Source organism: Amblyomma mixtum, chromosome 8, assembly GCF_055824585.1.
Source record: "Amblyomma mixtum isolate Tamu chromosome 8, ASM5582458v1, whole genome shotgun sequence".
Taxonomy (NCBI): Eukaryota; Metazoa; Arthropoda; class Arachnida; order Ixodida; family Ixodidae; genus Amblyomma; species Amblyomma mixtum.
Window position 1 is genome coordinate 123079490 of NC_143019.1, and position 15419 is coordinate 123094908.

The 15419-nt window shown below is 45.3% G+C and overlaps 2 protein-coding genes across 2 annotated transcripts in view; both read right to left on the reverse strand.

Annotated features, from left to right (window-relative positions):
* Positions 1 to 1298: 1298 nt before the first annotated feature.
* On the reverse strand, positions 1299 to 3164 carry LOC149334189 (uncharacterized). Its single transcript, XM_089556211.1, has 3 exons — positions 2700 to 3164; positions 2289 to 2496; positions 1299 to 2192 (listed from the first exon to the last, which is right to left on the reverse strand). The coding sequence occupies exons 1-3, from the start codon at positions 3162 to 3164 to the stop codon at positions 1804 to 1806; spliced, it is 1062 nt and encodes a 353-aa protein (XP_089412337.1). The 3' UTR covers positions 1299 to 1803.
* Positions 3165 to 4917: 1753 nt separating this feature from the next.
* Positions 4918 to 15419, reverse strand: part of LOC149334190 (BTB/POZ domain-containing protein 6-like) — a 37059-nt gene continuing 26557 nt past the window's right edge. The window contains exons 2-4 of the mRNA XM_089556212.1: positions 12697 to 12755; positions 10031 to 10254; positions 4918 to 6923 (exon numbers count right to left, since the gene is read on the reverse strand). Of these exons, the coding sequence (XP_089412338.1) occupies positions 6338 to 6923; positions 10031 to 10254; positions 12697 to 12755 (869 nt within the window). The 3' untranslated portion in view covers positions 4918 to 6337. The remainder of the gene's footprint in view (positions 6924 to 10030; positions 10255 to 12696; positions 12756 to 15419) is intronic.

Below are 15419 nucleotides of genomic sequence, written 5' to 3' on the forward strand. Positions count from 1 at the left end.
TATTATGACATCCGTAGATCATATTCTCGACTGCTGAGGCTTGTAAAAATTAATAGTCAGATGTGAGTGTTTATTTTCACATGGATCCAGTTGCGGGAAAAGGTGCTATCGGACTGACAGCTATGTTTTTTTCTCTCCATTTTTTTCTTTGTTGATGCATTAGAGTCACAATCTCCTGCTGCTCAGGCCCTCCTCAGCATATACAACCCAGATCCTCCAGTAACCCCATCTGCTGCTGCTTCTGATGCAGAGGTTGAGGAGCACCAGGAAGAGCAAGCTTCTCAATCAGCAAATGACCATCAGCCGCTGCCCCAAGTCTCTGCAGGACAGCCACACCAGCAGCCGACGACTGTGACTGGACAAGATCTGCGCCAACCTGCAGCTAGGCGACAACTCCTGCCTCTCATTACTACAGGCGAGATTTCAAGAAATGTTTATGCATTCACATGCGTAGTCAGTGTCAAAAATCTCTGGATAGCTAACAAGGAAATTTACACACATTGCCTGCACATTGTTCAACAACTACAATAATTCCAGTACCACAGATTACTGGCATTAGTTTCTTTTTCCTCGGCACAAATGTATCCTTGTCTTGGTGGATAGTAAGGAAGCAACCATATAGTTTGCTCACACATCCAGAGACATTTTTTCTGAACTCTGCTAGATAGAATGACGTGCACAGAGCTAAAAACACAAGCTTTAAAGCCGCCTTTAGTGTTTATGCATTTAGCACTGAAGAGACATTTCAAGAGAAACTCTGTCCTTTCTTTCTTTTCTCATATTTTCATACACAGACAAAGAGGTGACTGGGGTAAAGGTGATGACAGAACACCTAACAAAAGCTCCAACCCCTGACACAATTTTTTATAAAACAAGATAAGACAAAGTTTGGCCCATGGCTTATATATTGGCTAACAACAGAGAATTAGATGTTGCATAGCGACATGTCAACACTTGCAGATACACATTAAAAGAGCTATACACATTCGGAACATGATTGCAAGACAATTACAGCATAACAACATCCAGTCATAGTTGAAAAGTCATAATGAAGAAAGAAAAAAAGAGATTTCTAAATGTTCTACTCTTCTTGCTATGGGTTCTTTTTTCCATTTGTGTGCAAATTAGTACTTCAACACTGATTTCATAAAAATCAGTCAGCTTCAGTTGTGGAATGCCAATTCATTATGTTTTGTGGAAAAATGCAATGCTGACTTTTGTGCTTTAGTAGATGCTCTTACATGAATTATTTTTTTTTATTCGAGAAGTTTTTCACAAGGCATAGGCTGAGAAAGAGGGAATGGAATTCAGGAGATAGAAAGTTAAAAGAAGGAGTAAAGTCCAGTTTCACAAAGGTTGTCGCAGAGGTATGAATTAAATTTAAAAATAGCCTTCTGTGCCTGTCTTTGCAGGAGGCAGAGGACTACAACATATGGGCCTCCAGCTGCTGACCATGCGTGAGACGCACGAATATGAAATACGCCTGAAGGAGATGGAAATTGAGAAAGAAAAGATGAAAATTGAAAATGCAAAAGTGGAAAATGAGGCACGGCGACTCGCTCTCGAGGAGCGGAAGCTGGATCTAGAAGAAAAAAAACACCAGCTTGAAGTCTCTCGCTATGAAAGAGAGCATGAAAAACTACTTGAAAGCCTTCAGAAAATGATCAACGCGCAAAGCCAAGCAATTTTTCACTTTTTGAATAAAAATACGTGACTCCTGTGCTAAGTGTTTGCGTTTAGACTGTATTTTAGGATAAGGTTTTGCAAAAGCTCAGATTTCGGAATATGTCTGGTTTGCTAGAACTACAGAGGAGTGAGGTAAGCTTCAAGATCTGGTGGATCAAGTCCGAAATAATGCGATACCTGGGCACTGTATAAACAGGTATGGCAGTTTGCAAGAAGAGCACTCGCTTTGTAGATTCGGGGCAAGTTCTGGAGGTACATCTTTTGGTTCTTCTTAAAGTCTACAAAAGCAAACAGCCCTGCAATTTTAGCGAAACCCCACTCCACGGCCCGCCTCACACTACTCATAGCCTTATTAAATTCGCAGTGCTCCGGAGTCAAGGATGCACCACCATAGGGCTTGAGCAGAAGGGGCCGCAGTGGGTAGGCAGGGTCTCCATAAATGCAGTAATCATGCCCTTGAACAAGCTTTTCCAGTTTAGAGTACACTTTGCTGATCCCAAAGTTACCTGAAAGAGTAAAAAAAATAGTATTATATGAGTCAGCAGCACTTGGTTAGGACAGCTGGGCTCATTTGTTTTTGCTGAAGTTGGTTATTCACTCACCAGCATCATGTTTACTGCCGGGATATGACCCATCCAATTGGCAAATGATTCCATTGGGGCACATTATGGCTTGATACTTCAGGGCATGGAATTGTTTGTGGCCGCTGAAATAAAGTTTTTGGTCCCTTGAGGGTCGACAAATTGCCCGCGCTGTGCCATCGATGAAAGCCCAGCAGTTCGTCAGAGGGGCTCCTTTGGAATGAATGGCCTGAAAGAACAAACAAGTGGGTTCAAAATTTCTACAAATTGATCTGTGATCCTAGTTATGATGTACAGCCCCGCCGTGCTGGCGCAGTGGTTAGGGTGCTCGACTAGTGTGCCTGAGGATGCGGGATCGAATCTCGGCCAAGGCGGCCGTTTTTCCTAGCCTGAGTAGGTTTCGAACCTAATTATGATGTATTAGCCACTTACCTGCGAGAATTTCTCCAGTGTGTCGATGTTGAGCCAGCTGTGATTATTTACGTCATCCAGCAAGTGAAAGAAACATTCATCGATGTGCCGGAGAACTTGATTTGCCAAGGAGGACATCGTCGAACTGTGCCGCCCGAAAAGGTCCTCGAGATCCATTAACCGGTTTGGATAAGCCAGCCGTCTAAGCGTTATGCACAGAGCCTCGTCGCCAGGTACTGAAACCCTCTGCGGGGTTACCACGTGTTCGGGGATGCGCAAGGCCACCCTTAGTCGCCGCACATCATCCTTTTCAAAACGAAAATAAGTCCTGAAAACACCACTGTTCATCGCGTCAATGTTGAGAAGTCCACGTACGGAAAGTGGGTCACGGCGCGTCTGTCCAAACACTTCCAGGCACAACAAATCTATCTCGGACCATTTAAGTCTCGACAGGAGTATCGGATCTTGCAATATGCTTTTCGGCATCTTGGAAACGGATATAAGCAGAGCAGAAGCAACTAAAAAAGCGCGCGAAAGAACAACTGACCTGGCGGTTAGCACTTGGCTTCATTTTCGTAGCGTCGCAGTCGCAAACATTTTTTCTAACACAAATATTCCTCTACTGCATCCAAAACACCCCTATTTTAAACTAATATAGAGAAAACAAAAGAAAATTACATTTATTCTGCAGTTATAACATAATAAAAACAAGCGCGACGCGTATTCATATTACGCTAGCTCCAATTCTGACCACGAGATGGCGCAACAGAGCGCGCCGATCTTTTCCGCTCGGGCGGGTTCCGGACCTGCCGAGCTAAAAGTCTTTTCTCGCTCGACGCTCCGCTGGTGTATCCGCTGGGTCGCTCAGCGCCGCTGGCCGCAAACCCGCTCGGCTAAAAGTCTCTATTATCGTTCGGCCAGCGGCGAGCGGCGGCCAGCGGCGAGCGGCGGCGGGCGGCGGCGGGCGGCTGATTACATAATTGCAACTGGTAGGTTGATTTGCTCTTTTGAAATTCTTCGAGCTCTTTTTTCACCAAAATGTTATTTGTTATTTTATTTAAATATTCTTCTGTCGTTTTTCATCGATACATTTTTCAAAACTGATGCTTGGCTCTAATATCTTGTCGTTACAGCCTATGGAAATTTCCTTGTTTATGCTACTACACCTTGACCAATCCTCCCGTGTGGGTATGTGCCTTGGCATATCTTAAGCGGAAGACGAACAACAAAAACAAACGCCAGGATTGATCTGTTGAAGTTCTCGCGTTGCATAACTACACAGATAAAACTCTTTAGACTTTAACGACAAGCAATCTCTCGCAATAAGTGAGTTCATTTGCTCCCTAGAAAAAGAAGTACACGTCTCAGGGCAGGGGGTGGCAGAAAGTTTGGTGGGTGGATGAGATTAAGAAGTTGGCGGGGATACGGTGGCCGCAGCTGCCAAAGGACAGGATTAATAGGAAAGGCATGGAAGAGGCTTTGCCCTGCGGTGGGCGTAGCCAGGCTCATGATGATGATCCTAAGCCGGTGACCGCAATGGTTTGTTGAGTTCAAACATAATCCTCGTGGAAAAATCGTTATGGATATGATGAGAACATGAACTCCAGAATGAGCGAAATAATTTTTTTTGAACTATCGTGTCAAGCGCTTTTTCCTCAGGTCAAAATTTCACACTGCCGCCCATCATTTCAGATGTACATCCACTACCACCACATGGACCGGCATCTAATTTCAACCAGTAAAAAAAAAATGTCAACATTATGACGTGCCTATGTCAAACCACATGGGGATTCTAGAGCAGAAAGGCTCTAATCCGGGCGTTCAGAGCCTAGTAAAATTATCTCTTGCGTGTACGCGGTCGTTTTTCGCGTGTATGTGCCCAGCGCGAGCGCTCCTTCTCGTCATCTTCTAGATAGCACTAATCCCGAGGCTCTGACCCGAACGAAATCGTCTTCCGCGCTCCCGCTAAAAAAAAAGACAGAAAATTGAATTAGTGATCATGTCTGTGCTTCCGTTCGGTCAAAGCACTAAAAAAGTTGTCTTGTTTCAAAGCAGTAAAAACAGTCTTGCCAGAAGAGAGAAAGCCTGTGCTTTCGCTCTGAATGGCATTTTGCAAACAATCTCATTTCTTGATCAGGATTTTACAGCCTTTTTTTATTCTTCGAGTCATTTCACCAAATAATTCATCGCTGAAAGAAATAAATCACACAGAAAATACCCAAAGAAATAACATGGGAGCCATATTGCGAATTGAAAGGTACTATAAATTTGATGCTCTTCAGTGTAACTTCATATTTGCGTGCATTACGACAACATGTCTTCTGTGTGAATTTGACACTGAAATATGACAATATATGATGCAAAGTATAGCTCACGTGGGATTCTCTTTTGATGACATTACGTCGTTTTTTATTTTGTGGTGTTCTGAAGCAGAACCCCTATTTTCGTCGGTGGAACGAAAGCACGCAAGGTAATCAGAATCGCATGAGTCTTAAAGTGGAATGAGTAGCGTTACTCATTCACGCAGTACTGGAGACAACACTGCGTGTTGAAATGTTTGCGCTTTTTTTTCTTTTTAATTTTTTGCATTTCTTCGCTTTATATCTTTAGGCACTTCTCTAAAACTTCTCTCTATACTTAGTAAAAGCGTGTATGCCTTGTTTCGTCTTGGAAACCACTCTCCATACGGTGATGTAACAACCTCTCTCTAATGATGTCATAACTCTCTATACGGTGATGTAATAACGACAGGTCTTAAAATTAACCAGGAGAAGACCAAAATAATGGTCAACAGTCTCCCGAGGGAACAGCAGTTCACAATTCGTAGCGAGGAGCTGCAAGTGGTTAGCGAATATGTGGAAGTACTTAGGACAGGTAGTGGCCGCTGACCCGGTTCATTAGAGGAAAATAACTAGGAGGATAAGAATGGAGTGGAGCGCATTCGGCAGGTTCTCTCTGATCATGAATGATAGTTTACCAATATCTCTCAAGAGAAAAGTATATAACAGCTATATCTTATCGGTACTCACCTAAGCGGCAGAACCGTGGAGGCTAAGGAACAGGGTTCAGCTTCAGCTTAAGATAAGGATAACGTAGCGAGCTACGCTAAGAATAGTATTTGTAACGTTAAGAGACTGGAGGCGGGCAGAGTGGGTGAGGGAACAAACGCGGGTTAATGACAGCCTATTCGAAGTCAAGCGGAAGAAATGGGCAGGGCGTGTAATGCGAGCGTAACCGCTGGTCCTTAAGGGTGATGGAGTGGAATCCAACAAACGGCAAACGTATAGCAGGGGGCGGCAGAAATTTAGGCGGCCAGATGAGATTAAGAAGTTTCCGGGATACGTTAGCCGCAGATATCAAAAGACAGGGTTAATGACGAGACATTGTAAAGGCGTTTGCCCTGCAGAGGACATAGTCAGGCTAATGATGATAATGAAGAATAACCTTTACTTTTAGATGCCTGACAACTTCAAGCTACCCTTTACTGAAGTGAAAACTGCTGTGTATATTGCCTACTGTAACCTAGGCACGCTATACTTATACAGCAATTTGCCTAAACACTCACTCGAAATTTTGCGGATTACAAAAAAACATAAATGTAGATGTTTACCTAGTGCACGAAAACAACCAAAAAAATTGTTTACGGGGCTTCATCATCATCACATGCGATCGTCAGTGACACTGCAGAACCCCTCAGGCAGGGGCTGTGATCCGTACTTCACAATGTTTCGCAGCAGTGAAAGGTTCTCAAAGTCTTCCAGCAGGCCCCAGGACCCTGGTCCCACCACGAACTCCTCCGGCGTCATGGTGAGAAATCGAAGTTTTGGAAAGAAGGAACGCATCACTGTCTTCAACTCGAGTTGAGTATCCGAGCCCAGGCTCCTGACACACTGTTCTTGAGCCCAGCCGAACACGGCTTTCGATACGCTGTCTTCAGAGACCTTCTTGATATTGTCCACAATATAGCGAACAGTGTCCTCCAAGGCGCTGTTGAATTCCTTTGAGGTCAAGACGGCTGGCGAATTGGACGACGTCAGCAGAGTTTGTACAACGCTGTCCATGTCTGCTTCCCGGCTCCGCATGTAGTAGTCTATGAAGGAGCACAGTTGTTCAGCCTTGAGGTTCTTCTCAATGTATGCGCTGCAGGCGTCTGCCAGCTGAGGAACGAGGTATTTCCTGGCGGCGAACCTGGCGTGCAGTGCGTCGCTGATGGTCTTCAGCTTCGGCTTCCCGGAGTAGAGATACCTGCGGTGCAGTTAGCAAATGGTAAAGAGCGTTCAAAACTGCGCTTCCTTTCAGGTTCAGTCTGCGTCACGCTTGTGTAGAGCGATATAGCTGCGCAGTGAGATTAGACAATGCGGCACCTCAAAGCTGCTTCTCTCTTCATGAGGCAACGCATGCAACCACGTACAGCCTCTTAGGCGTAAAAGCCAGGAGGCAATTCGACATCAGCCAGCAACCATGGGGTCCTGTAGAGTATCAGTACTTGTCTACTTAGCATTGCTCGAGTTCTCTAGTCAAACGGAACTCAAACTGTACAAAGAAAATATATTGTACACACACTAGCAGTTCGTGAAAAAAATTTGTGAAAAGCATTTCTTGCACCATGTTCTTCCCAATATCTGCAGACAAAATAAAAAGAGCAACAAGAGCCTTCAACTGATCACGCTTATGGAGTACTCAGAAAAAGGTACAAGAGACACAACCATAGTCTGCCTCTTCAGCTGGCTTTCTACGAAAGGCCCATACAAGTTAGAGAATAATAGAAGGTAGATGCATCACAGTGGTATTGCAAAGCAGAACAAAGAAGAGCTTGAAACGAATGCCAAGTGATAACTGCAATGAACTCAAAGAAAGAAATGGCGCCACATATAAACTTTGGAAAATGAAATCAAGTCTGTGGTAAAACAATTGTGTGCTATTGACGAGCCAGAACTACTCCGTGCGCAACTATGAATGGCTGGCTAATACACTAGCCCCTGTGTTTCTGATGTAACGCCCTCCGAATTTCTTCATCAGCTCTTGCACAACAACGTGACAGCGTGATTCAGTAGTGGCGCACAATAGCGCTCATGGCGATGTGCTGATAAGTGAGAAGGCGTACAGCCTTTGCCAAAAGTTTAGAGCCCAGAGGTTTGCTTTTAAGCCACACTGTGTAGCTCGCATTGCATCCCCATGGTTCCAAATCTCCTGAAGGGTAAAAGATGGAGTTTTGCCCCTTGCAAAGTTCAGGACATCCAGCAATGTAGAACCCCTGCAATGCGGCTTAGAAACTAAATTTATCGGCGCTAAAATATTGACAAAGGCAGTACTTTTCAGGAAGTTGTGCTTAGTAAGTCGAATTTTAAGACGACCTTTTTACTGGAGGTCATAAGTCTAACCGCCATTTTGCGGTATCTCACATAGGAGTATTTTCTTGCAGCTAATATGCATGCCTTCGCGCATACCTTGCACGATTTCTGGGTCTCGTCGGTTTCCATATTAGTCCTTATTTGCACAACCCCACAAAATTGAGACAGTTTATTTGGGGGCTCAAAAATTCCGTTTCCGTAATATCTGGAAGTAGCGGATTTTTCCCGTTGGGATAAACACCACAATAAATTGTTTACTAATATAATGTGTTCACCCCACGAACTCACGCACGGCACCTATCGTTCCAGTCTTATAGTTGCGATCAGCATTTAATACGTGGCAGAAAGCAGTAATGGACGATAACCTGCTTCACTAAGACTTGCCAGTTCGTTCGAGAAGTTCGGCGAACCAAGACGGCGGCAAGAGTTTGTAAATGTGAGTCAGATACAGATCACACGAAATGAACAGTATGTTTCGCAGATTCCCTTGTAAGAATTTCCACTGAGACAAATTTAGGCAAAACCAATTAGAGCGACCGCATGTTGTGCATAGCAAACAATGCCAAAAACTTGTATCCATCCTCTAGGAGTAGTCAGTGCACGTTAAAGAACCCCAAGTGGTCGAAATTTCCGGAACCCTTCACTACGGCGTCTCTCGTAGCCTGAGTCGCTTTGGGACGTTAAACTCAATAAACCAAGCCAAACCATCTAGGAATAGTGGGTATCGTTCGTATCATCTCCAGTGGTCAGTAAACCAAAAGTGATTGGGTAATTACCTACCGCAAGCGTTTCCGTGGAATGGCGTCGTTAATAATTTGTGCCAAATGGCTGTCCTTCGTAACGTCTTTGGCCTAATATACCGTTTCTTGTCTGTTACGAGCACCTAGAGCGGACACAAATTCATAACATGCCTTGAAGTGGGCTTTCAAATTGTTCCGCAAACAGCAAGTTCGCTATTTCCTGAACAAACAGCGGTGTGCACTCGTTCTGGGGTTCGAAACGCTCTAGTGACCCTGGCGCGTCTATTTATCAAGGATACAAAGGGCACGAGTTCGTAATCTCAGCTTGCTATGTGAGTGAGAGTAATAAATAAATAAATACTTTATTTACTTTACTTTACTTTATTTATTTACTTCATTTACTTTATTTATTGAGAGTGCATGGAGTTAACTTCAAAGGGAGACTAGGTACTACTCATCGCCCTCCCTTTCCTGGACCCTTGCCGCCAGCGGGAAAGCTTGATTTGTGGGTACGTAAACAGAGAGGCATGCCTCCTTTACTCTAAGCTCAATGCGCCATGGCAGCGCCCTATCCACGGGTAGCGAACGGCGGACTCTAAGTTTCCCGTTAAGTTCTAATGCAAGGTAGATGATTCAAATAAAAGCAAAACACCTTTATTTAGTACCTTCTTTCTCCTACAAGCTGAAGGAAAAAACATACTAGGGGCAAGAACAAAGAGTTGCAGTCCTAGTAAATGACGAAAGCCAGCAGTCACCGAAAGCAAGGAGCCTGAGCGACGTCTTTTTTTTAATTTTTCTTGAGAATTTCCTAACTTTTATAACTTTTATCATTAGGGACTAATAAAAGCAGAAGAAAAACAACCACATGTCGCCGATTCGATCTGAGCCCCTCACCTCCGAAATTCGCGTCTAGTAATCGGCCAACAACTTAGCTACGGCGGCGACGGCTACGCGCATTCCCGCCTCCAGACACCACAGGGTTGGGCGGCGGCGGCGGCTGTCGAGTCTTCTGCTTACGGGGTATTTGTGTGGTGTAAGCGAACTTTGACATGTTCATCAGCGCCACCCTCGTTCATAGCAGCGGACGTAGTACGTCTTGCATTACCGCGAGTGCCACGTATGAATGTGCCGAAAAAGGTGCCAGAGCGGCGGTCATACAAGACTTACTACGTTCACTCGACTCTAGGAACTAGCTATACTGAACAAACTTTACAAGCAGTGTTAGCAAATGAGGTGCATGACTAGGAAGAATTGCCCACACCTGAGAAGTATATCAAAGCCGTCCGGATGGATGTCTGTGATGACCACCTGATCTTTCTCGGCGAGGTCACCGTAGAACATGGCGTAGAAAACCTCGTTCCTCATAGCCAGGAACAACTTGTGTGCACGGAACTTCCGCTCCGGCACATCGGAATCATCTTCAAGGCGGACCACGAACTCAAAGTCGGTGAACTCGCCACTGTCCAGGAAAGCCTCCACGCTGAACTGTCAACAAAACAGGCATTCACATTTGCAGCTGTGTAGCATTAGAAAGTTGTAACTATCTATGGTATTAATATACGCAGCAGACGGAGGCATGTGATTAACCTGGCTTGGCTACTTCTATGTCGGCGGTAGGATGTGGAACAGTTTGCTCCTAACAGAAAGAAACATAACCAACACAATAAAAACAATGAATTTGCAACTTCCTTACGCCGTGATACACACTAAAGACTCAATACATTCTACTCTGGAGTCGGCGACGGGGAGAAGCGATAGGAAATGATGCCGCATTCGCAGGTCACACTCCTACTGACTAAGACAACGATGTTTCCCGCGCAGCGCCACTCTTTACGTCATGTCTTATAGAATTAAAGGAAGCAGTATTACAATTTTATCATCCCGTAGCAAATTATTCGCTGTTTATAACCCGTCCTCCTTCCCCCACTTTCTTTACAACGAACACTAATTGCAGACAGCGAAAGTACAACGGCCGATGCCGCGTACTCTTCGACACCAAGGTAGACACAGTAAACAGCTCCAAAAGTCGGTGAAAACTGCTTTTTCATTCCCCAGCAATGATGAATTATCTCTCAAAATCACGAAAATATAACCTCGATAGCAAGGTATAATTGCAGCAGGCGGGAATACCTAGATCTGATAGCGTCTCTGTACTTCAAACGCTGGGTGCATAAGCGTTGCTAGGCCACGGTTCTCAGGGAGAACACTCCATTTCCTGCGATAAGAACTCGTGAAAATCGTCCATTGACCTTGCCCTGCACCGTCGTTCATGTGGTTGCACCCAGGTTTTTTCGGCTATAGCCATTCTTCTTAAGCCTAAATACCAATTGGCTAGAGAATTAATGGAAGCTTATTACATGCATAATTCTGGATACACTTGCGTCAGTCGGCCATCAGTAGTGGTTTCACAAAATGAACTAGATTTCCTCAAGGAAGCCTATCTCGATTGATAGTTCGAATAAGGACGCGTCCAGGGTTATCTTCCTCTGGCCTGTGTATTTTTGATATTGGACACGTGCGCAGATAGATGGCGCCTTGTATGCCGGTTTTATTTTTTTGTTTGTTTATTGTCAGATACGTGATTTATATACTCTTCCCTTTCCGTGATAAATTTCAGTTGAAGTCCGCGGTTGCTTCGTCTAGTCTCCGTTTTGTCCGTGTTTCCTGTATACCTGCTCGCCCATTTATCTTCACTCATCGATCCTGTGAACCTGGGATCAGTAGCCATAAGCCGAAGCTACTGACCCGCCACGGCAGGTAGGCCGCGGAGAGAAAGAGAGGTAAACAGGAAGGGAAGGCAGGAATGTAGGCTACCCTGAACTGGGGCTACCCTGCACCGGGGGCCGGTTGGCTGCCCTGCACTAAGGAAGAGGGATGAACGTACTGAAAAAGGTAAAAGAGAGGGGGCGAGAGGCACAGTCAAAATTGGTCCCTCAAGTCACTCGCTCTTAGGTAGCAAAACAGTGCCCTGCAGTCCTTGAGGGCAGTCAGTCGACTGCCGTGGCCACGGCCCCAGGATCTCATCCTCTGTTAAAGGGCGAGGATCGAGGCAGTCCAGAGTACAACGCAGCATATGTCTTTCGATCAAAAAGCAGAGCATTCACACAGGTGATGTACGATTGTCTCCTCGCAGCCTCATTTTTCACAAACAGGGCTGTCGGCCATCCCAGTCCGGAATGGCTATTGATTTGCAAACGCAACACCGACCCATAAACTACGGAGTGCGAAAGATGACACACCGAAAACAAAAACGGTCTTTCTGCGCTCCGATTCGGTTCGTGCTGCTGCCGCCACTTAAATGCTTGTTGATCCGCTGCACCACGGGCGTCTACGTCTGGACACGAAATTTCACCTGCTGCCGGCCTATCGCCACTTCGCGTCGAGAGAACACCGAAGGACGAAGGTCATACTTCATGCTAATATGCGAATGCTTCATGCGCATATTCGCAACTTCATGCGCATATTCTCTTCGTGTAGCTCAGCCGCTATCGACAGCATTTGCCGGACAGACGTGATAGCGACGCTAAACTTGAACCAGAAATGATTCTTCCATCATCGGCTACTACCAAAATCAATGTACTCGGAGCTTTATCTGGGCAGTGTATGTACAGGAACTACGATTGCGCCCAGTTGTGGTGAGCAAAAAAAAAAGAAAATGAAAACAAGGTTACCGATTCCAGGCATTCCACACTGATATCGAGTTTCATTAAGACGCTTAGAAAGTGCTAGTTGCATGCTGTCATCTGCAGGTAAATCAACGTTATAGTGGCAGTGGCGCATTTCGCGACATCGGTAAGAATTGCTTAGAAGTGTTTAAGGAGACCCATAAGAAATTTCAAACTCCTTCCTGAAAAGCTTAAGCCCTGCTCATAACAAAGAATTTGATTAAGAAAAGTCACCTGTAAGAACTAAAATTACGACACTCACAGGATGCTGTGCCTCTATTTCTTTCGCCTCCGGTATCCTCGCACGGCAGCTCTGACAGTCTGCAAAAAAAAAAACACATGTCGTCAGGCGCACGCAGCACAAACTCATAACTGTTCAAAAGTGTTTTTATAAACACACAAGCATGCATCAAATCATGTTAAAAGAACTAATTATCTGTGATCTTTCATTAACGTACTTTGTTGCTTGCGGCACGCCAAAAAGCTCGCAAACACGCAAAGGGAATGGAAGAAACCGTCGTGAGAGATTGTGAGATATTTAATAGCCCCACAAAATGTAGGCGTCACGACGTAAAGGCCCTACAGGAATGTTTAGCATCAATCCGGACAATCAAAAATTCTTCCATCTGCACTGAAATCACCTCTTCACTTTCTTCCGCCCCTCTCGAGATATGGCCGTCGCAGTTTGAATCGCCCATAGAGGAAAAAAAATACTAGAAGGGAACGTGGCGTGACGCGCTCAGCGTCCCCTAGCCATCTTCCTCCGACGTCGCTGCCTTCTCTCGCGGAGGGCACTTTTGCGCAATGAATCTTGGGAATTTTGCTCTTCATAGTCACCAGACTGCGAGCCATGGCTTGATCTATGGTGTTTTTTAGCGAACGTGCATGCAGCGGCGCAGCTGCTGTCCGCCAGCTTCGGTGAAATTCGTACCGAGGTGCTCTCAGGTTCCTTGGACTGCGCCCGAGGCGCGTCTCAAATTTCAAGTGCAGGCGCTACGCTGCACTGCAGCGAAAGTGAAACCTGGCTAAGAGCTACCGCTGCCTTGTCACTTGAGGGCCTCTTTCCCATGATACTTTCCAATATAATTTTTATGACCAGGCTCCAAAACGATGAAGTGATGGTCCTTTCTAGTCATAATTTCCTCCATGGAATCACAGCTGCCATTTCAAGGGACTATGGGGACAATGTGAAGTTGCCCTGTATCTGCACACTGTCGCGTTCTAAGGAAACAGAGGCTGCTTTCGCTAAAAATAGACACTTGAAAGTAAGAAAAGTTAGAAAACAAACACAAACCACCATCGGCCGTATCCAGAAGCAGACAACGATGACAGGGAGATATTATTTCTGCACGTAGTAGCCTGAGGCCAGGTTACAACATTCAAATATAAGCGGAGACCGCAGAGCTTTGCTTGGTTTCGACGTCATAAGTTCGGTTAGTGTGGTACTCGCACTAAGACTTTCAATCTCGAGAAAAACCCGTTTTCTCTTTGTCTGAAGCCAGCTAGACATGCAGAAGTAAAATAAATATTGCCGTAACGGCGCCAGGCATGGGTTTCGCAATCTGGTATCCCCGCGCAACCCATCACGCCTCGTGTTTAGCTGCCACACTCGCACGCTGTGCACTGGACAACGTCGTCTTCAACTTTCTTTCATGCTCAATGGATCCATAACACACCGTTATCGCGCAGCCCTCTTAATGAGTGTGAAGCGGTCCCAAAGTCTGCCGATCTTAAATCGTTAAATCGGCCTTAATTTTGTAGATAAATTCTTCCTGCAGTATGTCCGCCTTCAGCTAGGCGCCAAAGACATCACCATAGCCGAACAACCTACTTTTAATAAACTAAAAAAATTACATGCAGTTGACCTCCCCAATCATTTTAGAAATTTGCAACTGAGCTCCGTAGCAGCTGAGTGACGTTACTGGAACTGAATGCACACGAGCAACACTAAACTTTGGCACAATATTACTCACAACAAAGGCGGACAAACAAGGTCACACCTTCTTAACGATGCCCGCACAAAGAATTTTGGTACCGCAGCGGTGGCCTAGTTGCTTGAGCATCTGCCTTGCATGCTGAAGGAGTGGGGTTCGATCCCCAGTGCCGCAGGGTACTCACCCGTGATACAATGAGTACAAGCATTCCCCTGGCCTGGTGCTTAAAAATGGGTCGTTGAAATGCTTAAAAATGGGCCGTTGACCCCACACTTGAAAGAAGAAAACACATTGTGCCATAGCGCTCTTTGGCACCAGACACCCTAGCGGAATAAAAATTCACGATCATCATCACGGAAAATTTTTTAGCAGTTCGTTTCGTTGACGCCGATAATCATACAGTCCGGTGCAGAATAGTTAAGCTGCTTCACCACACTCTGATTTCTGAGACTTTGCAACGGTCTTGAGACTTTTAATATGTCACTGTTCAATTCGCAGATGTCATGTCGAGACAGCTGCCTAATGATGCGGAGCCAAATTATAACATAAATCTGCGCTGAAATCAACAAACGTCTGCATGGAATGGTAGTTTCGGAACAGTTTCTGTTTGTAATATCAAGATTTAAAAACTAACAAAATGGTACGGTCATACAGCTTTGACAGTTCTCTGCGATGGCATTTTGAACAGCGCGAAAATATGGTCAAGCAAGAAAGCGCACACAAACGAAGCGCTGGCTGCCAACTGAATTTTTATTACGAAAGACTAATGCTTATAAAGCCTTCAAGACCAGCACGCGCAGGCGCACAGAACATAAAAAAACTCAGAAAGCAAACAAGTGAAACCACATGAGCGCATTAACCTCATGAAGTTTCAATAGTTCCGTCAAGATAATGCAGCAGGACCCTGTGTAAAGCCACCAGTCGGGTGTATCACTACCGGGTGTACCGCCAGCGATCAAGTGTAGCGATCACACGACGTAGGCGATGTGGCAATGAGATATGCGTCTGCTGGGTTCCGGAAAAAACGTCACCAGAAAAAAGATCCCCGGAA

Excerpts from the sequence above, each read along its gene's own strand:
- LOC149334189 (XM_089556211.1), bottom strand. The coding sequence starts at position 3,164 with ATGCCGAAAAGCATATTGCAAGATCCGATACTCCTGTCGAGACTTAAA. Across the intron at positions 2,497-2,699 it reads CACTGGAGAAATTCTCGCAG|GCCATTCATTCCAAAGGAGC; the intron begins GTAAGTGGCTAA and ends TTGTTCTTTCAG. Across the intron at positions 2,193-2,288 it reads CGGCAGTAAACATGATGCTG|GTAACTTTGGGATCAGCAAA; the intron begins GTGAGTGAATAA and ends TTACTCTTTCAG.